This window comes from Pterocles gutturalis, unplaced genomic scaffold (genome assembly GCF_000699245.1).
Source record: "Pterocles gutturalis isolate BGI_N339 unplaced genomic scaffold, ASM69924v1 scaffold12403, whole genome shotgun sequence".
NCBI lineage: Eukaryota > Metazoa > Chordata > Aves > Pterocliformes > Pteroclidae > Pterocles > Pterocles gutturalis.
This window is the reverse complement of record NW_010120623.1, coordinates 4,518-31,779: the sequence shown is the minus strand read 5'-3', so window position 1 is coordinate 31,779 and position 27,262 is coordinate 4,518. Positions and strand designations below refer to the sequence as shown.

The following is a 27,262-nucleotide window of genomic DNA, read 5'->3' as shown; positions in this document are numbered from 1 at the left end:
CACCAAAAGGCACTGGGTATAGCCCAGGCTCTCCAGCCCACCCAGATAGCCTAGGAGTCACAATTAGTCAAAAAGAAGGTAACGAAAGAGAAATAGCAACTGCTTGATAACAACAGAGAGCTCTAGCCCTACAGCTTTCCTGTCTGCCGCATTCCTCCTTCCTTAAGAGCAGTCTCAGGAACAGATTTTCTCTGGCTGTTCACAGTGCTGTTGGATCTCCTCAGCAAGGTCAAGACACCGCAAAATTCGCCATTTCTCAGCAGCCAGCTCTTCCTTGGATACCTGGCCCAGAAGTTTTTTGGCAAAGAGGTTCTGATCCTGCATGAAAAGGCCCACAGCAGACCTCGGGGCTTGAGGGAAGTTCTCCAGGCAACCACTTGTGAAACAGAAGTTGATTTTCTTTTCACGTCTCATCCCTGGTCCCCTTTCTTCAATCCAAGTCAGAGGTCTAGTGTGGAGGAACAGAGAAAAAGAAGAGCATTTATGAAGAAATGGAATCAACAGTTATAGTTTATGCTTTTTTCTCAGCATTTACAGAAAATGCCCTAACAAATGCACCACGTTTAAATTTCAGTCATTGCATACTCAGGTAACATGTTCTGCCCAACATGCCTCGCGGTTACGGAGCTGAACACCAGGTAATAGTCTTTGCCACTGCTTCATGCCATGACTTTCAGCACACCACCTAAGCTCTACCCAGCTTTGTTTTCCCTATGAACAAAGCGACGCCAGCAGTGTCTAGCCATCTCCCAGGGAAGAGGGAAGTTTAATCTGTTTCTTTGTGGATTTGGATGAAAAGAGCAGTTAAACATCCATGTATTTTGGGCACGATTCAATCACAGCTAAACTCACAAGGCCCTCAACGTCTAGTCATTCCTCCAGCGGGAATATTCGCTCAGATCCACGGTGATGACCCGGGTGCTCCTGTGCAAGCTGAACACCACCCCTTTAGGGTGAGCGGGGCAGACGGCAAGTTCACTCACGCAGTCGCTAGTGTCCGTATTCTCTCTGAACTTTTCAAACATGTTTCCTTCTGAGAGCACCGAGTTGATCCTAGGGAATTACACCAGAAGATGTCAATTTTGCCCGCTACAGAGACTCTCAGGCAGGTCTTTCTTAACCAGAACAAAGTCCTGTCTTGTGCCAACATGACAGCCACAGTCTCCAGGCCAAGCATTGGTGCTGTTGGCTATCGACGGGCATAGCTCACAGGTCCTCGCACTTTCCTCCCCAACTCCACAGCTCAGGTGAGGAAAGAGGAGCCATGGGAGGTGCTGCATCACTCCAGGAGTCTTAACAGACTCCCTGGCCCAACACTGCGAATGTTTGCAGAGGCTTTGAGGAATGGTCCTCAACACCAGCCACAGCCACAACCCTCCCCTCCCCTCCCTGCTCTTTTGTCAACTGCCTAAACTGTGCCATTATCTTTCTGCAACTCATTCATCATCTCTCAATACTGCCTGTTTTTAGAGGATGCACATTATTTTTCTTATTTGGTTATTGATGGCCTTTCCACAGTCCTTTATGGCCCACTTTAGTCTGCCACTCACAAATTATGAGGGCATCAATAGCATGGAAGAATAAATTGTGTCTCCAAGTACTGCCCATTAAATTTACAATATCATTAGATTTGGGAAGAAAGTCCTTGTCAGTCTACCTGAACATATTCTGCAGAGCACTCAGCTTAATGATTCTGCATCTCTCATCTTTTATGCTGTAGGATCCAGTTTCTATATTCACATCACCGTGTCCATTATTTTTTGCTCACCTGTACTGCCACACACAACACCTACAAATTAAGAATGGCCAGGCGAACCGAACTGAACGGAATAAAACAACCGGACTAAAAAAAAAAAAAAGGACCCAAATCGCAACCTACAAAAATTCATCGAAAAAAATCCTCAGAAGACTAATAAATGCAAAGACACCATGCATTTCAAGAAATCCCAAGGCTACATGTTTGCGGCATGCCAGAAGGGTGCTTGAGGGCCACATCACTTGGTGCTTTTTATGTTCTCATCCTCCTTCCCTGAGGTGCTGGCTGTTGACCTCGGTCAGAGGCAGGCTGCTGAGCAAGCCGGGTTTGGCTCTGACTCAGCAGAGCTGGTTTTATGTTCTGATGACAGCAAACAGCCACAGAGGGTTCAGGTCACTGCTATTCAAAGCTGCTTTATCTCAGGTAGGCAGGTATGAAGAAACCACCGGGCAGGCATAGGCAAAGACCTCCACCACGTAACAGAGGGGAGTCCACGACATGATCCAAAACAGGCAGTGTCAACGCAGGGTCATCTCCCTGGGGTGACCTAGAGCAGATGCACACCAATGACCAGGCTCAAGCCTACGTCACCTTCTCCTCTAGCTTGCGGAAGCCACTGAACCAGAAGCACAGTCACGCAGAGAGGGCAGAATTTAATCAAAGTGATTCAAATTATGGATTTAGATCAGTGAGCAGGAAAATATTGGTTTTACTAATAGATTTATCTTCTCTCCTGTGATGGGATTTTTAGTTATTTTCCCAAAGAGAGGGAGATTTTCTTGGTAACCAAAACATGTTAATTTTTAATTAACAACAGCTTCTACCCTAGAACTGGTCCCTTTTTTTGCTATTCAGTATGCTGCAACTCTGCACATTCTTTAAGCGATTATGTACCTTAAGAAACAGGTTTGTATTTTATGTCAGAAAATTGTGAAGGGCTGCCATTCTTTTAATAGATAATTTACCTATTTTCATTAAAGATTTGTGTCAAAGTATTATCTGGTTATGGATGCAGTTAGTGATTTAGAAGTGTTAGAAGTGTTACTCTCCCAGCTACATTGTATTTGCAGATTGGAGAAGACTTTTCTGCTTTCCTGATTCCCTGTTTCCTCAAATAATGAGTGGTTGTAATTCGACTGTGCTAGCTCAATAAACCAAAATGAAGCAAACGCTCTTTTTACCTGCAGAAGAATTAAGCTGGTTTCATGAGCAAAAGAATTCTGGGTCCACTCAGCTTAATATTTTATGCAGCAACTTTCTGCAGAAAGCATGTATTACATTATTTTTTATGAATGTTCAATTTGAAGCTATTTTATCAGACTTTGTAAGCTTAGATATCAATACAACTATAATTTCAAATGTTTGTTGCCAGAATATGTGTTCAGAAAATGTCTTCAATTTATTTTAAACATCTTCCTTGTCACACTTTGAAAATGACGGTATTTTTTATTTACCATGCAATTGAAAAGGGCTAACTTACCTTGGATGAGAATGAGACACTTAGACCCTACTCCTAGTTAGCACCAAAGCAGACATTGCACAAATCATTATCTTTCCAGCTAGCACTAAAAAGTCATTTGTGACATTTACTGAGTCCAAACTCTGTAATGCTGGGACAGGAACTGCAGTCCTAAGCCAGCCGTGCCGTCAGCAGAGGTTTGGCTTTTCCTGGATCGCTCACCGTTTTATCACAGAGAGGCTGTCAGCTCAGTGGTCTTGGAAACACAACAGAGGTCACGTCTCTGATCGCTGGGTGTCAGGCATGAACACACACCTCCAAAATCCACCCAGAGACAGATGAGCAGCCAGCGCGGGCTGTGCAGCAGAGACAGACTAGAGCCTTTGCACAAATCCCTGCTTAACAAGCAGGACACAGGCTGCTGCATTCTGCACCTGCTGTATTTTCCAAGGCAGAAAATAGGCTGAATTAATTAGATTTCTCAAGGTTAATATATTCACGTCTTTCAGTAAAGGATGGGATACCTCTCAGCAAAGGTGCAGACCTTTCCCATTCTTCAGCAAAATGAAGGTTGGGCAAATGACAGCCGTTAACACCACCACCATTACTGCTGGGCCATAACTCCACTTGGCGGAGAAGTGGGCCAAATTCTCTACTGCTGTAACTCCACTGACGTCAATGGGGGTCAGGAAATATGGCCCCACGACCGAACAGAATACAAGAACGCTATGTAACTTTCCAGTCGGCGTAAATTATCCTAGAGGCATAAAGCTGACTGTCCCCGAGGTCATTAAAACACTCATGGTGACAAAACACTTACTGACCCATCCAAATAGCTAGTAGCGGGCTAAGAAAAGCAGGTACCAGTTAGTGGTGTAGGGCTGGAAAAAAACAGTAATCCAGAAATGGTTCCATATCTAGCAAATATCATATATAGGAGCTAAGGACTACCTAGGAGACAGGACAGCCAGGGAAATGTTTAAGCCACCCGCTAGTTCCATCTGCTGGAATTAGTTCAAAATCTCACTCTATACAGATCTTCACAGCTACTCGTGTTACTGGCAAATTGCTAAGAGGGTAAACAGAGCTTGTATACAGAGTTCTCTCCTCTCACAACTGCATTTTAAAAGGAATTGGAAATTATGTTTTATTTAAAGAGAAAGGAAGATTGCTAATCCCATAACAAACTGCAATGGGCGTTGTAGGACTGGCTGATAAAATGCTTAACTAGACCCGTGGTGAAACTAACAGTTCAAATGAGCCTGGATTATTTACTCCCCAAGTAGCCAGAGTCCTTCAGGTTACTACTTTTTTAACTAAACGCTTATCTAAAATTCTTAAACAAGTAAGGATTCATGTTTATTAGGTTTTTTCTTTTTTGTTGTTGTTGGGGTTGTTTGGGTTTTTTTGTCTAAGTGTTCTAGCAGTGTATGTGCAACAAAAAAAGGGTAATTTATTACAAATGAAGATAGGCCAGAATATTTTCCCATGGGGTCTTATTTTCCCTGCTCTCCCAAGTCGTCTTATATGCCTCATCATATGCATATAAGGCAGTCATCTGCCCCAAAGGCAGAGTGTGCTATAAGTAAAAACAGAAAAATAGAAGTGAAAAGAAATAAACAAATTATTCCATGACCATTCTCACCTCCTAGGAAACATACAGAGCTTTAGGAATGTCTCTGGACCTTTTCATGTCAGACAATTCTCAAGTTGCATCTATAACATGCAGTAAACTGTCTTCATAAGTAACCACAACCTGTCTGAAAGGACATCATCTCCATGCCAATGGCCCAGAATGACCAAACCAGAGAGTTTCCAGCAAAATACACCACCAGACTTTGGACCAAGTTGAGTACTCAATCCACAGTATGAAACACTGATGAGTTACTTCATGGTCATACAATGTTTAAAAATATACTATACTATAGCAAGGCTACTAAAAATATATAATTTGATAGCAAGGCTATTGTTATCATATAATTAAAGGGTGATCAAAATCATTACTATGAAATACATCATCAAAAGAGTTTTCTGCAAGAAAGTCATAGTGCAATGATTGGAAAAAATGACAAGTAATCCTGGCTGCTGGATTCTCACTCTGACACAATCATGCAACAAAAGCAAAAAGACAAGAAACAGGAAACAGACTTTTGTCCTCCTCAGGAAAAATTGAGGAAACTTCAGGACTGCAGATTAGGCATTAGTCAAGAGCAAACTTTGCATGTTGGCCTTTCAGTAGTTTATTACACTTCTGCTTGAAATATGTAATTTTCTCTTAGCTTCCAACTAGTACTGCACACTAGCACAACCATTAGAGTGCTCTAAGCTAAGTATTATAACCAGTGCACTACCTTTTCAAACCATCATGTATTTTCAGCCTTTAAAGGAATGTTAGTTTTCAATGTACAACCAGAATGTCTGATGCTAAACAAGAAGTATCCTGCCTCTGAACTATTTTTCAGAGTGCAAGAGAAGGGTCTTTCAGTCTTGGGCAGGGTAAAATGCATTATGGGCCCAATTCCTACATTCAGACATCAGAGAAGAGCTTTTAAATCTCCTTGTGCTCTTCAGTAGACATTGTCTGGTGGTGGCTCTTTTTACCATTACATTATAGGAAGCACTTTCAGGTTTGTTTCCCTTGTACACTTTGATGCCAGAATCCACCCATTCTGTTTCCACAAGAGAAGATACAGAACTCCTGCAGACGATACCCGAGGAGCCTGGCTCACTTGCTGCCACAGCCATTACTCACTTCTTGTTTGCAGTCTGCAAGTGAACAGTCATTCTGGAATAATTCTTATCCTTCTGCTTTTCTCTGGTGGCAGAGGTAACAGTGAGGTCTCCAAAGAGGTCAATCAGCCATGTTAGTCGGGCAATTCCACTGAAAGCTGGGAATCCTGTTTTGTTCTCATCAAGGACACTACCTGGTGAAACAGCAACAGAAAGTTTTGAGAAATGGGAAAGAGAATAATTCATAAGAAACGCTGAAGAAACTGTGGTGTGGCAGGCTTAGAGACCAGGGGGTAGGAAGGTCATGAGTGGATGTACTGAGTAGGAAAGTCAACAAACACGGTCAACCTTAAAATGGATCAGCTGGTGAGCTACGACAGAGGGCTGCACAAAGTCCATACACAACAAACCCTTCAGGACATGTTGAGGACAGGAGGGTGTACATGGATTCAACAAGGGAATAAAGCAGGGAGAACACAATGGCTTGAAAAATCTCTTCCTGCTCTTCTGGGGCCAAACATCGGTAAGGAAGACTAAAGGTCCTTGCGAGAAACTGGGAACCTTCCTCAGAGCTCATCCTCCTCTCTGAGACTAGTACGAATGAGAAATTGTTCACTACCACCAAAGTACAGAAGGGATGAAGAAGTGCTCTGTCCTCCATACAACAAGGCATGGACTTGTGTTCTTCATCAGAGAGCAGAAAGAGATTAGCACAGAAACAGCCTGTAGAAGACAACTGTTAAGGCAAAGGTGCTTTCTAGACAGTTCTGTAATTTCATGGAAATATCCAGAACTAGTATTTGTGTCTCTAGTCAGTTTATAGACAGACTCTTGTCTGAAATGACAGAATGAACCCTGGAAGGACTGGCATCCCTGTGGAGCTGGCACACAAATCCAGATGGACTTTGATTTCCTCACAGCTACTGACCTGTGAAATGCAATGTTCCCTTCACCAGGTCTTTCCCAGCCACCTCTTTTTTCAGCTGCTTGTACTCTTCAGTCAGAAGCTCAATGTGCTCCACATGGAGTACTTTATCTGCCATTAAAAAAAAATAATTAAAAAAACAGATCAAATAAGATAAATAAGAGCTTTCTGAGTGAATCATCTGACGTGACTGACTAGGCATGCCTAGGCAGTAAAGGCTTCACCAGCAACCAGTGAGGACTCACTGAGCAATGTTCCCATGCATGGCTGGCAAAATGATGTCAGGAAGAAAACCAAACACAGGCCCTGCACTGAGGCATCAATCTGGGTTAAGGATTTTCAGAAGACAACAAATATAGAGACTACAGGAACAGCAGCCACTATGTTTAACAGAAACTCAATACCCAACTACGGCTGAAACATGAGTATTCAAAGTAAAAGATGGATTAAATCTTGGCCTCTTTCCCCTCACAGTTCCTTGTTCTGCATTTTTCCCCTCAGGTTAGCAGGAAAGAAAAAGGAAGGGAAAAAATAGCATAATGCTCAGACCCAGACTGCAACAGTACTGCCCTCCATTGCAATTAATTGGGCTACTTTGGAACAGAGGCTATCCGATACGCGTTGAATGTGGCCCTCATTCAGTATGTGTTTTTCTGGAAGGTTTCCAGGACAATCAGTTTAGGCAGCTGACAGTAACTGCTGCTGCTGCTTCGAGAGACGAGGCATAAATTCTGCTCAATGGGAAGCCATTTGGCGAGCAACAAGGCAGTAAGTGATGTTGGTACAGGGAAACAGCAAAGCAGAAATCCTATACCTCCGGTGCTTTAGGACAAAAGTCACATAGGAAATTTTTAAGAAGTAGTGGTATAAACAGTGCAGCTCGTCCAGACGGTTTGCACTCTGCTCCTGCCCAGCACTGTTCTTTTCCTTGCAGTCCCATACATCCCCACCAGCCCCAACTGAACTGCTAGCTGGGATGGGACCCTTGTATACTCCCTTATATGTCATAATTAACGGTATACTGGAGCCCTGCCTTTGAATTTGGTGCCTTTGGTGTTACCCAACAGGTAATACTGTTGATACCCTTGAGAACAGACGCATTACCTTTCTGCTCAGCCATCTCCCAGAGCTCATGGGCCACCTTAGCAGACAAAGCCATGGGGTACTCAACAAGGACATGTTTCCCAGCTTCTAAAAACATTCTGAAAGAGATACAAGATCAGTTTTTAAAAAGTTTATCATCGTAATCTTCTCTCTCCACTGTGCAAGCTGCTCTCCACATGGAGAAACGCACAATGCGGAGTAACAGAAATAAACGGCAAGTTTCCTAGCAACATCACCCATTTAAACACCAGGAGAGCTGGGGTTTAATTCTCCCTTTTCCACAGAATTCCCTCACTCACCCCCAGCAAGCCGCTAAAATGCTGTACCATTGAGCACTGCAGTTTCTAACTTCCAGACACCTGAGTGGCTGGAGTAGGGCAACGGAGTGCCCTTCCTCTATATAATCTGGGAGGAAAGGCTTTGAATCCTGTTTTAAGCAGCTTGTCCGCAAAATACAGGCCTAGAGGTACACAACTGGAACTACTCGGGAAATCAATGCATCTTAAATCCTACTCTCTCCCAGGGCTTATTGGGTGTTCTAGGGAACTCACTATCATTCACTTCAGGCTTTTAGTCTGGGAGTCTCTTCTCCAGTGTCAACATCCTCTCCTGCACCAGCTTTCCACAGCGCCTCTGTGCTTATAAATTACAGGGGAAAGGTGGGGGGGGAGGAACACAACACCTCAAAATACCTGATGGTTTCTTCATGGCTTCTGTTCTCTGTGCTGATGAAGGCTGCATGGATCTCTTTGCTTCTTAGAGCATCTTCCAGGCTAATCTGCTTGACCTCATTAATATTGCCAAAACTTCTCCTGCATATTTAACATAAATACAACCAGAGCATAACTGTCACAGTCCAGTCTTCCCAACTGCATGTTGTGCAGCAGCACTTAAGAAATTATTCCCACGAACCACTGTCTCTCTGAGCAAAACCAGGGTAGAACAAAGGCAGGTTGTTATCCAGGAAGGGCATGAGCACTTACAGATGGATGTGGAGTGCTCAAAAGAACAAAGCAGATGGGCCAGTGCGTAGGTGGTGGAATCACTACAGAAACTGTCCTGCTATTGGAGTGTAAAGTGCTTTTTGATTTTGTTTTTTTGGGCTTTTAATAGGTATCATCACAAAAGAGTCATTTTAAAAGAGTGACTTGAAGGACAAAAGTGCTCCTATGGGAGAACTTGTCCCCACCATGCTGGACAACATGGGCAAAAGCACTTGTAACCAACCCATGTAACTACAACAAGCGTGGGTAAGCAGAAGAGGGACAAAGCAGATGCTCAGCTATGATGGCTCACACCTTGCAACACACACACCATGTCAGTGCTGAGGGGAAGGCAGGACTTGAAAGCAAAGACCGGTAACGTTTGCGTGTGACAGGAATGTAAAGAGCAAGTCAACATATCCAAGCAAGCTGTCTGTGAACCACGCATTTCCACAGCACTGTTTCTCAACAGAAGTAGTGGGAAACTCTTCAGTGTTGTTCAAGGCTAGAACTAGCAAAGGCATCAGGGAACCAAGTGTATTTGGCAGGGAGATAAACTGGATGACCTAATGGGTCCTTTTCAGTCTCAAACAACCCTGACTGCATGATTTAAATATAGCTGGAAAAATACATTCACAGTCTGAGATCCATACATGTGCTGCCAACTATTTAAAACTTTTATGCACCACTGTTCTGAAGCAGACCGTCTTTTGGAGGTATATGCTAAATTTCCACAGCTCCAAGCTAGTGAGAAAAACTCTTGCCCTCTAAGAAGCAACCTTACTGTATGTACTGAATGATTGGATTTTTTTTTGAAGACATGTACAATTTCAGTATCTTGTTTTAAAAAAACCCAAAGTTTTATGATGAAGTTGCAGCTTTACAACACATGGCATTTTTACAAAACCTTTTTTAAAACTCTGTAAAACCTCATGCAGACATCAGCTCATTAGTGTAATTATCACCTGTACCATCCTAAACCTACAGGAAATTTCAGTCAGACAGAACTGCACTTCTTTTTATCACACAGATCCTACAGTGAGAACACCTCCCAGCTTTTCTTTTAGTCATTTCTGCAAGGTATCCCACTGATACAATGTATTTGCTCCCTTTTGCAAAGCTTTCTGTGGTCATTTGCTAGCTGCCACTCAGAATGACACGTGTATTTGCATAAACTTTTCCTTTTCAGACAGCATTAATTACACAATAAACATAAAACATCGGCTATTCATGTGGTAGTCCACCACATGGAAAGGCATGTGCACCAGAAGAAAGAAACATTACAATATACATATTAAACATGCTAAGATGAAATTTCTGACCTGGATACAAATCCAAAGAGTTTCAGGTGCTCAGAAGGGCTCGAAGGCATCGGATTCATCAAGTCTCGGATTCGTGCTAAGCCAGCAATTCCAACTCCAACCACCACTGTCCCAAACATTTTGTTAATCTGAACAAAGGAAAAAAAAAAACCAACTTTTTTTTTTTTCTTTTAGCAGGGAGAGAAGCATCTGGGAGGGGAGGTGGATTACTCTTGAACCCTGCTTTCATACAGCCAAACCTTATCCAGATGTCAGCAACCAGCTAATGGAGATGTGATGCTATAGGCTGCTGAGCTCACTCGCGTCCCATTGAAATGTGGTCAAGCAGCTCAGCCTGCCATAGGACTGGTCTTAAGACTTGTATTTAACAGCTATTATATCACAGCTCCGGCACAAAGTTCTTCCTTTCTGTGAATAGAAGGCAGACTTCAAAAGTGAGACATTCTTCTATTTATATCACCGCTTCCATGCTGGAAAGGAGCCAAAAGGTTCTGCAAACCCAGCAGAGCTTTATATAAACCCTGCTGACTTCCTCAGCGCCTGTAGCACAGCCTGCCCCAGGCCGCCACACAGACATTCCCAGGGCACGGCAGCATAGCCGGAATACCTTGGGACAGGAAGCAAAGAGCATCTTCTCTTCCCCCATGTAACCTCTGGCACGTCCTACAATGTCACGATGCAACCAACCATCTAATAATTTGGACAAGATGCTTGCTTGACATTTCCATGCAAGAAGAAAGCTCTGCCATCTCTTTCATGACAAGCAGGCATGTCTTCAAGATTTACATCTCCCAAAAGCACATTCCTGCCACAATTGCATCATACGGAGGACGAGCCAGGTATTGCGCTTGCTGGCCGGGCTGCTGGGTCACTGGTAATAAATTCTTCTGTTGGTTTTATGATTTGCCATTGATCTGAGGAAGCACTGGGCAACTGGTGTAACTTTTCAAACCTGCACTGTCCCACCACCCAAAGGACTACCAACTCTTTATAATTTCAAGATATACAGGAAAAACGTCCTAAACCCAAGCCAAGTCAGCCATTCGGCATTTTTTGTTCCATCCACCCTACAACAGCATCCCTTCAAACTGTTTCTTCTGTTTCAGTGTTCTCCTTCTTGCCACTGCCGATCTCTTCACCCAAGTGAACTTTTTCAATCACTTCCATTACCTGCCTGCAGCCCTTCAAATCCTTATAAGACTTAAATAGATAAATGGACAACCCCACTTCACTCCTCCTTGTGCCCCTTGTCTGATGGGATCACAGTGCAGCAGCACAGCCATAAGTGACTGTTCTGACAGTGCTAGAGGTTGACAGCTCCTAAGAAATTACATGAACTGGTTAAAAAAAAAAAGAAAAAAGAAAAAAGAAAGAAAGCCCCTCTCCAAACACATCATGTCTGGATTTTATTTTTCTACAAGCCTACATATATATTCCTGTTGGTGCTGAAGTCTGCTTACTTTGTACATGCCAAAATGGTACAAAGGTAAAACACACAGTGGCATGTTTAATATAAAAGAAGAAATTAGTGATATTGGAAGAGCTCTCTAGGGAGATTACAGTGCCATGTCATTACCAAATATTTGAGGTATAACCTGATGACACTGCTCGCCATGAAAAAGAGATGTACAGGGCTGAGAGAGAGAGGGGGAAAGGAAGGTAACATAACCACACAACCCATTTTCAGTTCCACCCACAGGCAGAGTCCTGGGCTGGACTCTCGGTTACACTTGCTTTTCTCTATGGTCAAAGAGAAAAGAGACTGAGACTTGCAGAATGATGCTGGCTGGAAAGAGCCCCTGGAGGTCGCCCCATCCAAACCCCACTCAGTTGCACCAGGGCCACACGGAGTTCTGACTGTCCCCACGGATGGGAATCCAGCAGCCCCCCAGGGCCGCTGCTGCAGCGTTTGACCACCCTCACAGCCAGAACTTCCTCTTGGTGCCTACTCAGAGTCCCCTGTGTTGCCTTTTGCCATTTCCCTGCCCACCTCCCAGAACAGTCTGGCTCCAGCTCCTCTACATCCTCCCATCAGAAACCTGTAGGCAGCAATAATACCCCCCTTTACCCTTCTTTTCTAGAGGCTGGACAAACCCAGTTCCCTAAGCTTCTCCTCATTCATCATCTTCTCCAGCCCCCTGACCATCTTGGTGGCTCTCCACTGGACTCGCTCCTCTATTTAACCCATTTCTCGTACCAGGATACACCAAACTGGACACAGCACTGCAGGTGTAGATGGGTCCTGCCAGCTACACTCTTGTTAATGCAGCCCAGGACACAGTTGGCCTTCTTTGCCAGAAGAACATGCTGTGGCCTGAGGTTCAACTTGTCCACCAGCATCTGCAGAGCACTTTCTGACTTTCTAGCCAGGCAGTCCCCAACCTGTACTGCTACACAGGGTTGGTTATTCTGCCCTGGACAACGGACTCTGCGTTTGCCTTTGCCGAACTTCATGATGTTCCTGTCTGCCATTTCTCCAGCCTGCCCAGGCCCCTCTGCTGTATTGACCGCTCCCCCCAGTTTGATTTCATCCACAGACTTGCCAGTGCTGCACTCCATCCTATAGTCCAGGTGGCTAATTAAGACATCCAATGGTACTGAAAATGAGCACAATCCTTCCCCTTTTGCAGTCATCAGGAACCTCCCCTAATCACCAAGTGGCTTTGCAATGACATCAGCCAAGTCCCTCAGCACCCTTGGATGTACCTTGTCTGGTGCCAGGGGCTGCTGTACATCAAACTAGCTCCAGAGCTGTATCACCATCTTCCTCTACAGTGGGTAATGCTACACTCCCATAGACTCTGTCAGCAGACTCAGAAACCTGGGAGGTTCGAGGACAGACCTTACTAGTGAAAGCCACAGCATAAAAAGTCATCAAGCACCTTTAATTTCCTTCACCCTGGCCCCACTGAGCAGCAGGCTCCTATTTTTTTCAGGCTTCTTTTTGTTGCCGATGTACCCAGAGAAATCCTTCCCATAGCTCGTTTCAGGTCCCGCTGAGCTTTGCCTTTCCCAGCTCTGTCCCTGCAAGCTTGGCCACTGTCTCGATGTCCCTCACAGCCTGTGGACTTTCCTTTTGTGTTTGAGCTCAGTCAGGAGGTCCCTGCTGATCCACACCGGCTTTCTGCCACACTTGGCTCTCCTTGCAACTCACTGGAATGGGGCGTCTGTGCTCTGGGGAGGTCATCCCTGTAGATCAACCTCAGCCCCTCTGCCTCCCCCAGGGCAGTCTCCCATAGGACCTTGCCAAGCAGAGCCAGGAAAAAGCCAAAAAACTGCTCTTCTGAAGTGTATGGTTGTAATTCTTTAAAATTTAGATTCATAAAGGGCTCCAGTGTGAATCAGGACCAGGTCAGCAGAGGTTTAAGAGCAGTCCAGCTGGAGAGCAGCTGATCAGGGGCTTTAAGTTCAGAAATTTTCAAGGTTAGTGGAGTGTTAAGCTGTTAATATTTGCCTACTGCCTTTAGCAGGATTGGGAGTGGGAGTGACACAGCAGACAAATTCCCCTGAAGCTCCTACAGTCATCTGGTTTCCAAGAAGTGCTTTTTTTTTTTTTTTTTTTTCCTGGTGAGCAGCTGACCTCCGCTTCAACAAAGTGGAGAAGGTGGGGGAGCCAACTACCTTCTTCCACCACCATGAACAAAGAACATCTCTCAGCAGATGCTCAGGTTGCTGAACATCAACATTTTTGCCTCTCCTTTGAAAAAAAACTTTCCTAGTTTCATCAACTTCTGACCTCCCCAAAAGTCACATTTAAGAGAAGCAAGACAATTTCAACCTAAGAACGAAAACTGTTACTATGCAACCTGTTGTCATAGAAACCAGCCATTCGGTCCAGGTCAAGGGTTTGCAGGCTAATACGGCATCCCCACGGAAAGAGACAGCTACTAAATGTACATTACAGAGCCTTCGCTTACGTGGCTAGCTAAGAGAAAAATCACTACGTCTGCATTCCTGTGGCTGCTTTTTATTACCCTCACTTCACTCACACAACAAATCCCGGAGCTGCTCAGGGAGAAAAGTAAATTAGATGGTTTTTGGAACTGTCATGAACCAAGTAAGAGCAGAATAGAGAATACTCAGAGTCTCCAGATGAATATATGAAAATTTACTCCTTATTTCAACGCCTACACTAGCATAACAGCTACAGTTATCTTTCAATTACAAAAACAATGAAAGAGGAAACCCAAACCATACAATGCTGTGTCTGCCATCCACACCTTTTTCTAAGACAGGTGACCTCAGCTAAAGCTTTGACAAAAAGATTTCAGAGGCATTTTCAAGGCTGCTGAACTTTGTCTCCTGTCATACTGAAAAACTATACAGTAAGTGATACAACAGTACATCAGCCAGCACCCAAATGCATTTTTCTCTACCATTTCCTAACTGGCTATATGAAAGCAAAGGGGCAAGACCAGGCTGGATGAGGCTTTGAGCATCCTCCTAGTGGGAGGTGTCCCTGCCCATGGCAGGGGGGTTGGAACTCGATGATCTTCAAGGTCCTTTCCAACCCAAACCATTCTGTGATTCTATAAGATTGGAAAGGGATGTCCTTCATGCTCACAGCTTGTGATTGAAGAGTGCCTCCCACCGCCGAGCACAACCACCCTGGCCTGGTCGCAGGCAGCTCTGCCAGACCCACAAAGGGTCCCCTCTGAACTGGGGTGGGGGCATGGCAGCTGCTGACTGGTGCAGGAGTTCCTTCCCACTGACAGCAGCACAACCGGCTCCTCTTACAGAGGGAGAATGAGCCCTGCGTGACACAGAGGCGGACCCAAGAAAGGCATCTAGCTGAGGAGGATCATTTGTCCTACACAGATACATCACCATCCCATCATCCCAAGCATTTTTGCAAAGTTTAGCAATAAAATAGAAATATTCAGCAGCAAAAGAGGCAATGGAGTATGCCCAAAGGGATCGGTCACATAGCAAATGTGTTCCTCCCTGGTGCAATCACAGCAGGACTTCAGTCCCTGCATCTCCAAACCCCTAATGCTCACAGAGGTAAGCCTTAGGGAAGCGAGGCTTACCTCTGTTTTGTGCAATATTGCTAAGGCCAGGCAATGCCAGCGCAGAGGCAAGATAAAAAGCAGAACTTAAGAATTATCTCCCCTTCAAGAAAATTTGTCATGGCATATCTAGACATTACAGGATGAGAACGGGTACCTTCTCTTATGATATACAGAGAACTTCAGTAAGCCTCATGCATTCTCCCTGCAGCTTTCAAAGTCTCGTTACCACAGGTATGAATGAGTGACTCATCTGAAATCACAATATTTTGCAATTAATGTCACCTGCAATAGCATAACAGCAATGTGGGAGTTTTTCCTGGTCTTTTTAAGTGTGCTACTTCAAATGACTACCACTTTACTGCCACGTGTCTTAAGAGTAGCAGAAAGCTTGCAGATAAGTACTTAATTTGAAAACACTGCTGTGAAGGCTAGATTACTTTTGCGTACTCAACATTTGAACCACTTCATTCCCACAGCAATTCTTTGGCAATTTTCACTCTCTCCAGCACCCCCTTCTACACCTGTCAGATCTTTGTTTACATTAAATCTATAAACCTACCAAACCTGAGTGCTGACATATGTTGTCATTTCCTTCCTGCCACTTAAAAACACACAATACAATCCCCACTGACCTGGTAGCCACCTCCCACTGCTCCTAGGAGAAAAGGGGCCAGCAAATGGGAAGACTGAGATTCAGGATCCACCTGGTACATATGTACATACATATATATAAATATGTATGTTCTCACTAGCGGAACTCTATCCTGGTCAGCCAGAGATGGGGGCAGGATGTGGCTGCTGGTGCTGCGTTGGTGTGAGAGCTCTGTCTGTGATCTGTGTGGCTGGCCACTTACAAATGGTGTATATGTCTGCTCTGTGTGTATGTGCTGACTAGGAATACGTTTTCAGCCTCATCCTTCTCGGGCTGTCGGATTCAACCTGCTATTTTCCCCTAACATAAACAAGGATGTACCGAGGAAGCTCTCCAGATCTCCCTTTGCAGCGAACTTGCAGATTAAGCATCACAGAAAATGTTTTCTCTGTTATGGCAGGAAAGCCCTGAGATGGGCGTTGCAGAACACTGGACAGACAGCATCAGTCACTGTAAAATCAACAAGTCAAAACACTGAGGTGGCTTCCATCCCTACACCTCTGATTTCCAATACTCAGAGCCCTGGCAGATACTGTACTGAGGGTGCTGGTACATGTTACAACCTGTGCCACCACATCTGACTCTCATATTGTCTGCTCTTTTGTCTCTATTGTAGCAGGACACATCTGCCTGGAGCAGAGAAAGCAGAAGCTGAACAGTGTGGCTTTTGTTAGTGTCTTTCAGAAGGGAAGAACTGCACCAACGCTCCAATTTAGCAGCCTACTCAAAGGCATAAATATCCTTTGTTCTGCAGGAAATCACTTATGCACTTTAACCTCTGTACCGGCTGAAGAACCTTTGGGAAATAGATCCAGAAGCCTCACTAATCTTAACTAAAGGCAGAACTTAAAGAAAAAGGAAAAACAGAAATGAAAGCAAAGAAAATAATCGAACGCTAACATGCTGGAAGGGAAGTTTGTGTTTTTGCTCTCCGCCTTTGCTGCAACCTAGAGATAAAAGTAAAGCCCTTCTGCAAGGCAGAGACAGTCAAGAGGGCAACTCCCAACACTCCGTCCCTTTGTTATTTCTCTTTAAAAACATTAATTTAATAGAAAATGACAGCAACAGAGAAATTTTCTTGAAAACCTGCCAAGACCATTTACAATCTCCACATGTCAGAGGAAAGAAACAGCACCTATAAGTTGTAGAGCAACCACATACGTTTTCCCACATACATTTTCCTTGAGAGCTGTTTGCTACAGTCTTAAGTGTCAACCCTGCCCAGCATCTCTCCATCTCTCCCACCCATCTCTCTGGCTACCACAACCTAGGCCACAGTCTCCTGGCAGGCATGCAGGCTCTGGTATGTGAGTTATACCTTCGATTCACCAACGCTCACAGAGGTTTGCCAGCAGAAAACGGTCTCTCATCCTGACTGGCACCGCTGTACCTTGGAAACAGCCAGAGCAATTTGAACAATACTCCTGCATCGGTTTACATTTATATGCAGGCTTATTTGCCCGAGCTTTCTGATTAAATTCTGGTTTTCCAGCTGGCTGCCGAAGCTGAAGTTGATATAGTCATGTTGAAATATGGCCAGATGCTGTGCTACAGCTGCCAAACAAGCACCTTTACTCTGTACAGTGATGGTTAATGCACTTGTAACTGAAATACTGTCTCCAGCATTAATATCCAAGCAGAAAGGAAAATTTTCATTAAAACATACCTCTGCAACTTAACTCTACTAACTCCAGAGTCTGCAGCAGTCCTGATTCCTGTCACAGTAAGGCTGCCCTCCACAGCCCACAACTCCATACATGCAGCAAAAACATTTCACAAAACGAATATAAAACCAGGAGAGGTGCTGGAACAATCTGAAGATCTGTTTTTAATACAGGACATATTCCATCCTGCAGAGAACTGACACAGAAGTGCTGTGACGTACGGGCATGGGTAGGAAAGACATTTTGTCTTGTTCTCTGTCACCCTTTGTGATCCAGATTTGGCTGCTAGTCTGAAGAGGAAAAAGCAAGGCAAATAACACTTCTGAGATGGAGTCCCAGGGATGTGCCAAGAAGCTAAGTCCTCACTCTGGCTCATTTTGTTTGAAACTCTGCCCTGAGTTAACCTGTCTTGTTTCAATTTGGTGATTCTTGCTGCCAGTCTAATTATAAATGCTTTGCATGAGACAACTGATTTCTACAGGTGACAGCTGAGAGCCGTATCACATTTAGATGTAATTTGGATACTACACTACTAATGCTGAAAATACCCAGGAAAGAACTGAGTCCATTTTCGGACATCTGAAAAAAATTAAGAGAAAAATTAAGAGAAAGACATGAAGGGCTCCACCTTTTATTTTATAAAAATATCCCCTTAAAAAAAACCAAACCAACAAACAAAACCAAACACTCCCTTACTTCGAATGTTAAGTTTCCAGGAACTACTCTGGAGTGAATTATGGAGAGCCTTGTGAAACTTCTGGTGGGTAAATAAACAATCCCACAGAACTGCAGCCTCATCACAGCTATTCTTTAACCAAAAGGCTGCTTGTCTTTGGCTAACTAGTATATGACTAAAGCAAAGAGAGCCACAAACAGTCCCAAAAATTTCTTTCAGGCTTTAATGTGCTATAACAATTTTTGAAAGTGAATTTGTCCATGGTGGTAGAAGAGTGTTTTAACAAGCGACTGTAAATCACTTTGCAGTAAAGTCCAATTTTAGATGAGCACTCAGGAGAACGAGCTATGGTATGGAGCTATCAGGAATTACCAGATCCTAATTTTCCATCAGATCAAACAATATTAGTGCTACAGTACCAGTCTGCCTGAATACAGGCTGGAGAAAATAAGCCTGAGTAAAGCTGAAAATGGTACTAACTCAAAGAAGAAGGGGAAAAAAAAATAAAAAAAAAAGAGGTATGAAACATGTCCTCTACCCCTTTTTTGACTTAACACCCACGTAAACACTAAAGCTCTCACAGAGTTGAACCCTGACAGGTCCCTGTGAACCATAAACCACGTTGCCTGGCTTCCCTGCAGAACAATAAAGCCAGCGAAGTCTCCACACAGCTCAATAGCTGAACACTAACTACTGCTTAAAATCTCATACGAAGACATTGTTGGTTTGTGCTGACTCTTATGCTTTTTAAAATTGAGAGCTTTTCACCTTCCATTAACAAAAAAAAAGCAAACAAACAAACCAGGAGGACTAGTCATCCACACCTGCATTTTTGGGGAAATTTTACTCAGAGCTAATCACAAGAGGTGTAACTGAGACATGCCAAATAACCTCGGCGCATTCCCTTCCCTCCCTACGCTGCTCATCTTGGTTTTGCTGTGTCACCTACAGCGAGAAGAGGCTTCTCCACCTCACTCGATAGATCCATGAGTGCTTTGCAGGCAAACTCCAAAGCCAGGAGGGGCTTCCAAGCCTTTGCTGTAACACAAATGAAAGTGGTGATTGACAATCACAGAAAAATGTTCTGAAATATTTTCTCAATTACTACATCTGCCCCCAAATTTGCCTGCCAGCTACTGCAGTCCTTTCTACAAGCATTTTCTTCTTCAGAGGGTCTAACGAACTCAGAGCTGGGCTGGGCAGACGCAGGAAAGCTGTGTTTCCAGGCTGTGTTCTTACTTTCTCACGGAAGTTTGCTGGGTGACCTAAAGCGAGCAAATCGCACCCCCTTGCCCTGTCAGTCCTCCTAATTCCAGAGCAGGGGAAATCGCTCTCTCTGTAAAGCACTCTCAGACCTACTAGTAGGTGTAATATAAGTAGTAGGTATTACTGTAGCCTCCCTCCTCATTTGCTGTAGGAAGTCCCACACAGATCAGATATCTAGAAAAGGTGGCTATAACTAAGGTTTGTATTGAAATAGCTACATGAAACAATGCCATATAATGCAGGACACAAAAATACTTTTTTTCTTTTCTTTCTCTTGCTGTTAAATTCCCTACAAGGAATTAGATGCATGCTTAGCTTTAATGGTGACTAATCCCATTGATATCAAGGAGAATAATCCTACAAGTACATTAAGACATAAGAGCTTTTGCTGTTTACTGTAATATTAGTAGGCACAAGAACAAAACACACATCCAGACACAAGTATGGTCTTCTAATATCTTTATGGACTCAAGCCAATAGCTGATACCTATCTTCCGGTCCATTAAAGGTCACTTCATGACAGCCTGACCTATTTTGAGAATTCGCAAACCAAAAAAAGCACTCCTGTTACACGCTACAGTCATCATAAAGATACTGCTTCCCACAGCTGATGAAACCCTCTGCCTCCATCATCAGCATGATGGCAAATCCTAACACCAGGGCCTGCCCCGTACTCTCTTCAGAGCAAACAATATACACAGAAATGGTAGCTGGCCAGACAAGTGTATTTTTTTTTAGCTGACTTTGTCTTCCCCTAACTCAGCAAAAATGTTTTCACCTGTCCAAAATAAACAGAGAGTGATAGAAATTTTTTTTTATAACTAGATTAAAATAATTTGGGAAATAGATAAAGTTTGCATAATGTTGTAATCTTAAAAAATACGCATGCAACAGCTCACACCTCTGTCATTTTATCAGTCTAGCTCTCCTCAGTACGGCCTGAAAACTGCAATGGATGCTCTCCATTCCCATTAAATTTTGGAAGCCTACCAATAGCAGCAACTGCTTGAGAGTAGCAAAAAAAAAAAAAAAAAAAGCTTTTGAATGAAGATTAAAAATTGAGGTTACTCAAACCTCTCCTAACTTTAGAGCTCACTATTTTTCATGTAATTGGGCATCGCTACGCTCAAGAATTGTACAGGCCAGCCATTAGCCTGCTGTCTCATGACAAGTCAGTCTGAAATTCTATGTGATTTAGCAGTGAAGTAGTCCTGACATGCTACTCATCTGTGAAAATTGTCCCAAGAAACTGAAAAAACCTTTACCAAAATATCAGCCACTAGAGGGGGCATTTGGCATCCTACTTATACTGATGAGAAAGTTAGTGTAATTAAAGAACATTCGAAGGTTACAGGAATGCTGTAAAAACATATTTCCCACAATACTGGAACTGCACATTAGGTCCCATGCAAAGTTTTAGGAAGAACAATCCTTTGTGTATAACTGGACACACTGAAAATGCAAACTCCACGTCTCCCCTTCCAATTCCTAGGTCTACCCCTATCAACCCCTGCACGTTCTACAAGCAGCAATGTAGTTTTACATGCCAAGAAGCTGGCTAAGTTACTCACTAGTTTTGATTTAGCTGTACAGTCAGACAGCTCTGAGCATGCCTAAACCTGTGTGCCAGCCTGGAGCCTGATGTGCTCTGGCTCACGCTCCAGCTTGACAAACAAATGAAAGAATGCCCTACAAAATGTTTCCTATTTACAACTGTCTGCCTCTTTACAGACCCACCATCACCAGATTTATTGTTCCAAAGGTCTCCAAAAGGACCCAAAAACCTGCCATCAAGTTGGGTCCAACTGCAAGCAAAGCAGAAGATCCTACTTGGCTCAAGCCACTCCAACAACTACTTATATTTAAAACACGTCTAAAGAGAGATGAATATATATTGCAACTCTTGCACATAGATGCGTAATGAATACAAAACTCATTAAAAAACTATAAACTGACTTGATGATTGGGTCCACACAGTGACACCAGCTGGAAAAGGATACACAATTAATTGTCTCACTATATTAGGGGCACCGTAAGTTCTATGTACTTGGTTAAATCTCATTGGTTTGGGGCCAGTGAAGCTCTGGAGTCCTCAGCACAGGAAAGACATGAACCTGTTGGAGTGGCTCCATGAGGGCTGGAGCACCTTCCCTATGAGGACAGGCTGAGACAGTTGGGCTTGTTCAGCCTGGAGAAGAGAAGGCTCCGGGGAGACCTTACAGCAGCCTTCCAGTACCTGAAGGGGGCTGCAGGAGAGATGGGGAGGGACTCTTTATCAGGGAGTGTAGTGAGAGGATTAGGGGTAATGGGTATAAGCTGAAAGAGTGGAGATTTAGACTAGACATTAGCTGTGAGGGGGGTGAGGCAGTGGCCCAGGTTGCCCAGAGAAGCTGTGGATGCCCCATCCCTGGAGGGGTTCAAGGCCAGGCTGGATGAGGCTTTGAGCAACCTGGGCTAGTGGGAGGTGTCCCTGCCCATGGCAGGGGGGTTGGAACTCAATGATTTTTAAGATCCCTTCCAATCCAAACCATTCATATAAATTCATGTAAATTACAACTGTCTGCAATGATCTGACCTCTGAGTCCACTTCAATCCCTTGACTATGCTTAGCACTAAATTGAGTTAGAGAAGGAGTTTACAGCTCACAACCCATTTGACTACACTCGCTCTCAGGCTGGATGGGTTTTCCTCCTGACCACATGGATTTTAGTTCCGCAGCATGGAATAGAATAACTTTCGTTTATTCCAAATAGGCCTATAAGCAAAAATAAGGTCATGTAGGAGCTGGAAATTAAAAATAACGAGAACACTGTAAAGGAATGTACTTTGAATATCTTTTTGTTAGAATGACAGAATGGGTTGGGTTGGAGGGGACCTTTAAAGATCATCTAGTCCACCCCCTTGCCACGGATGTGACGCTTCCCTTTTTCCAGCCACTGGGGACTTTGCCTGATTGCCATGACTTTTCAAATATGAGGGAGAGTGACTTGGCAACTGCATCACTTCTCCCTGCTTGTGATGATTCTCTTGATGAAAAAGGCCATCTCTGTCAGCACAGCAGTGGGAGATCCCAAAGGAGAAAGATGAAGAGTTGAAGCCTCATTTAGCAGTCACTTAACCAAAAGAAACTTAATCTCCAGGTTTATTAGCACTTTCATGCTTCCTTAGGAGCTGATAACTTAGCAGCATCTAGGATGGGAAGACTTCCCCTCCCATGTTTTAAAGACAGGAACACTCTGCTTCTGATATTACAGGACATTTGACACTGGGAAGGTACCAGCCAATTGACAGGGATGGTGGTAAGCTGCAGTGGACCAGCAGTTCACACATCTCCCTGGTGCAAAATTAGGCCTTCTTCAGAGACAGCAGGGAATAAGACTGTGTTCTCCATCTCCACCCTCTGGAGAAAGCAGCATCCTTTCTGGTGGGGTCTTAGCAGAAAAACTGTAAGAGTCATCACATCACCACATCGCCTGCTCAGAGGGCAAGAGGAGAAAGGATGTGAAGCTCTTCCCTCCCCTAAAGCAGAGGACCAGCTGCCATCGATACACTTTAAGCCCTGTTTATATTATCATATAATACAGATATTTTTATGGTTCATTTGCTGTGCTTTCATTCTGCCTATATTGCAAATATTACTAGATCAGGCTGGTTGTCCCCAGGACCTATCCAGGAAAGACCGGGTTGGAAAAGCTTGTCAGAATCCTGTTACTTTTAAGCAGTAAGCAGAGTCAGGCAAATGACCTGTTTATTTTGCAAAGATTTATTCAACAGCCGTTAGTCTTAAAGCCTCATTATAGATACCAGATAAGACATCCTGTCTGTCTTATCTTTCTAAATACTGGGCTAAGTGCAAAGATAGTTATTCCACTTGTTTTGCTCACCTGGTGCCATTTGAGAAGATTAAAAACTCCAAAGGAAAAACACATTTCCCAGAGCAAACACTTCCAGCAGCCACCCGTACTGGCTATCCTGACTTCTGGATGACCAACCTAAAACATCTTGGGGCTGTTTCTAACAGACTGTGTACTCCAGGTTAGTCAGACCATACTAATGTAAAAACCAGACCTACTCTGTCTTACACTGGACACCAAGAATTAAAGAGGACGAAGCCCACAGTCACCTCCAGTGCCAGAAGTGTACCGCTCCAGTTCAAAGCCTCATCACTTCGCAGTGAACTGCCACCAGTACAGAATCCATCTTTATCCTTTCCTGCAAGTTCCTCACAGATTTTTGCCACGAGAGAATCATAGCTTTAGAAAAGACAGAAGTCAGGAGTTAATTTGCCTTCTCCATCCAAACATTATGAATCTGATTTAATGGGGACAAAAAAATCTCAGACCTTTATATATTTGTATCTGCCACCAAGACCATACCTTTATAAACACACAGATCCCACTTCGAAGCTGCACTCAGTTGTGTTATGCCTAAGAAAAATTAGCAAATTCCTCTGAAGACAAGTACGAGCAAGCCAGCATAGTCTCTAAATTCATCACCAACTAACAGACTAAACAGTCTTCTGTTGCTAATCTGTGCCGGAGCCTGTAAAAGACAGTAAATACTGACTAAGGGCTGCTCTCCATAGCAACAGAAAGGTTCACAAAGCTTTATAGCTTCTAGTATAGCTAAAAAACAGCCAGGGCATTTCATCTAGAATGTGATCTCAGCGTTTCCCCTCACATCCTGTACCACTTCTTCCTCTTATTTAGGGATTATGGGATTACTGAATAATTCCATATTCTTTCTGGTAGATTTCCTCTCCTCTCATCCACAGAACAAAGGTAATGACAAGACAATACATATCCCTTCTTGCCTACACATTTCACTAAGAGGGAAAGCTACTAAATACAGTTACACTACTTGAGCCGTGAGAACAGCTTGCTTTAGTAAGCCAGTATAGTGCAACCTTTAATTTATCATGTAGGATAGTTACTATAATATACCAGAAATGTCAGGTGCCCCAAACAGGGTCTTTCTAACTAGTTTGTAATGCTGTACTAAGAAGAAACAGGCGGGGAAAAAAGGAGAAACTTCTTTTATGCTAACTGTTGAATTTACCTTGTTGAAGTGGTAGATTACGCTCATCTGGAACAACAGGGTAAGCAAATGCATTTCATTATCCTTCCCAATCAGGTGTGTTTTCTAATCAGCATAGTACAGCTCTGCTCAAGTTGCAAACAGTCTAGGGAATGCTTAAATTCAGTTAAACAAAAAGCCAAAGCTTTTTTGGCCTAGTAGAGAAAAAACAGGTCAAATGTAGATTTATATTTTTATTACAGTTACACTTAAAGTTTCAAGATGTAAACCCAACAGTTTGGCTTTACATGCCTAAGAACACTTTCCACAGTTCAAGGCTAACTCCAGGGGAGAGGAACACGCTCTCAGCAATCTTTGTTCTACTAAGTTACAACAGGACATTAATACATTCAGGTTTGTTTGTTTGTTTGGTTTTTTTAACTACAGGGTTAAGCTGCTAAGTGCCTTGGCTTTCAGACTGTTTTTCTTCCCTAAGCCCCATTCCCTCCTCTCTCAGTGAAGCAACATTTTTGAGGTCTTGCTTAATCAAGTGCAGAACAAGCATAATGTGAGTTATTTTACTACACCGAGCACCACCACCAAGAAGCTTCAGAAACATCTACAGTTGCCTGAAAATTAGAGATGAATGCTTTATCCCCGGTCCCGCGACACCATTAAAATCCCAGTGTGCATTCTACTCCTGGTTCTTATTGAAGTCTTGACACCCAAGTGCAAGATGGGAAGTGATTCCCATTTTAGATCAAAAACTGGTCAGTTCATTTATCCGTTCATCTTCACTTCTTTTGACAAGGACAGTTCATTTTCAATGCAGAGCTCAAAGTGGCCCTTTGCTTACCCTGTTCTCATCTGCCGAGCTTAGTTTCTGAAGTCTGTGGATACAGCAGACACTCTTCATTTAAAAAACAAACCACCACATTTGTCCCTTTGACATTAAAATGAAGTCTCTCAGAGATGAATGCAGTGGTCTTTTGGGGTTTCTGGGGTATTTTGTGGGGGTGGGGAGGGGGTGTTGAAACACCCAGATAGAACTACAATTTGAAAAATAATGAAGACACTAAAAATAAGCAGTTGAAAACTACAAAGATTGATTCTTCTTTTTTAGCTATACAAAATAAGCATTACCATTCCTTTAAGGATAACACAAACCACACCTCACAACACAAACCACACCTCACTGACAAACTCCAGTTGCTCACAAACAGTAACTCAATTCACTGGCTACAAAGAAACTGTGAGCTCGGTATTAGAAAAAAAAAGTTTGTTGACCATGTGCATGTTAACTCAGGAGGACAAGTCCAGAACCATCAGCCTTCCATTATAACGGAAGTTCCCTGATCCAACAGTAAGATAGCAATCATTAATATTTTACTATCCATTACTGAGTACTTAAGTTCTGTGCACTGCTTGCGACAATAGTTTTTAGTAAGACTTTAACTAAGGCTTTCTTATATGTGCTGAAAATAATTTTAAATATTTACTTAGTGCTCTTTATTTTGTGAAGATTAAACTTCAAGTTGGATTTATATTATTGAAACAGATTTGTCTTTATTTTCCCATTTATCGACACAAATGACACAAAGATGCTCAAACACTATCATTGATTTTTGGCATAGCGTCATTCTGTGTTCACATCTGTAATCAGAGAACCAACAACTGAACGACTGTCCTCATTCCAGGAAAATTAATTTGGCAAAGCAATGCAAGGAGTTTGATAAAAGTGATTTCACACTAAATCAGTTCAATAAACTGTTGTCCTAATTAACACTAGCTCGTTTTTTCGAACAAACTCCAACACAGAAGTTCAGCACCATGTCAGAAGAGTTACATAAAGGCTGAGCCTGTCTCTTCTCTCTGTGTAGACTGAGCCTTGATGCATTTTTTTTCAGATAGTTAGAGATTGGTGGTAGCTGTGAGTAGAGCACAAAATAATTATTAATAAAGTGTCCATGTGTTTTATCTGAGAACAGAAGAATCACCTTTCTCCCAGCAAAGGCTGTCTGGAATGTGGCCGCACCACGTTCCTTTACAAAAGGAAAATATTCTCACCTCCATTTTCCACACAGGTAAACTGAGGTATAGTAAGGTTAACGGTCTGTTGCTTCACAAGGCAGTGTCAAACACCTCCAGTAAACACGGATTCTAACAGGATTTGGAGGAAGCTCAGCACTTCTGAAAACAAGCCCAGAAAACACCTTGTACAAAAGGTTTTAAATGACTTCTCACACACCCACCATGCAGCGCTCTGGCCACCTGGTGATGCTACTTGGCTACTTCCACATCACTTACGAGCTAATACTCTGCTTCCCTGCACCTTGGACGTTCTTCCGAAGGGCTTTTCTCTTTTTTTCTCTCTCTGTTCCCCCTGTCCCCGAGTGCTGGCCTGTCCCCTCCAGTGTGGTGGGCGTCTTTGGAGCAGCCAGGACAACGTGACTCGCAAGACTCCCCCACTCCTTCGCAACCGAGGGGGAAACGCTGGTGGCAAGGCAATCTTGGGAAGGGTGGAAAGGGGGTCAGAAGATGAAAGCGGTGCTTACAAATCCTAATTACTGTTAGCAGGAATTAGGTAATAGTCACTAACCTCTTTAAGCTCACAGAGGAGAAACGTGATCCTGTTTAATTCTCCTCCACTCTCTGCAGCTCCTTCTTACACAACGCTCTGCAGCTCCAGCATATCAA

The 27,262-nt window shown here is 43.4% G+C and overlaps 1 protein-coding gene across 1 annotated transcript; it reads right to left on the bottom strand.

The window, feature by feature from the left end:
* On the bottom strand, positions 1-27,262 carry BLVRA (biliverdin reductase A). Its single transcript, XM_010076977.1, has 7 exons — positions 27,165-27,262; positions 10,280-10,407; positions 8,667-8,786; positions 7,975-8,072; positions 6,874-6,981; positions 5,968-6,139; positions 1-448 (listed from the first exon to the last, which is right to left on the bottom strand). The coding sequence occupies exons 2-7, from the start codon at positions 10,396-10,398 to the stop codon at positions 175-177; spliced, it is 891 nt and encodes a 296-aa protein (XP_010075279.1). The 5' UTR covers positions 10,399-10,407; positions 27,165-27,262; the 3' UTR covers positions 1-174.

Bases quoted from the DNA above. Each gene is read 5' to 3' on its own strand.
- BLVRA (XM_010076977.1), bottom strand. From the start codon at position 10,398: ATGTTTGGGACAGTGGTGGTTGGAGTTGGAATTGCTGGCTTAGCACGA. The intron at 8,787-10,279 runs GTCAGAAATTTC...TTAAATATGCAG, and splicing joins CTCTTTGGATTTGTATCCAG to GAGAAGTTTTGGCAATATTA. The intron at 8,073-8,666 runs GTATTTTGAGGT...TATCTCTTTCAG, and splicing joins AGCCATGAAGAAACCATCAG to AATGTTTTTAGAAGCTGGGA.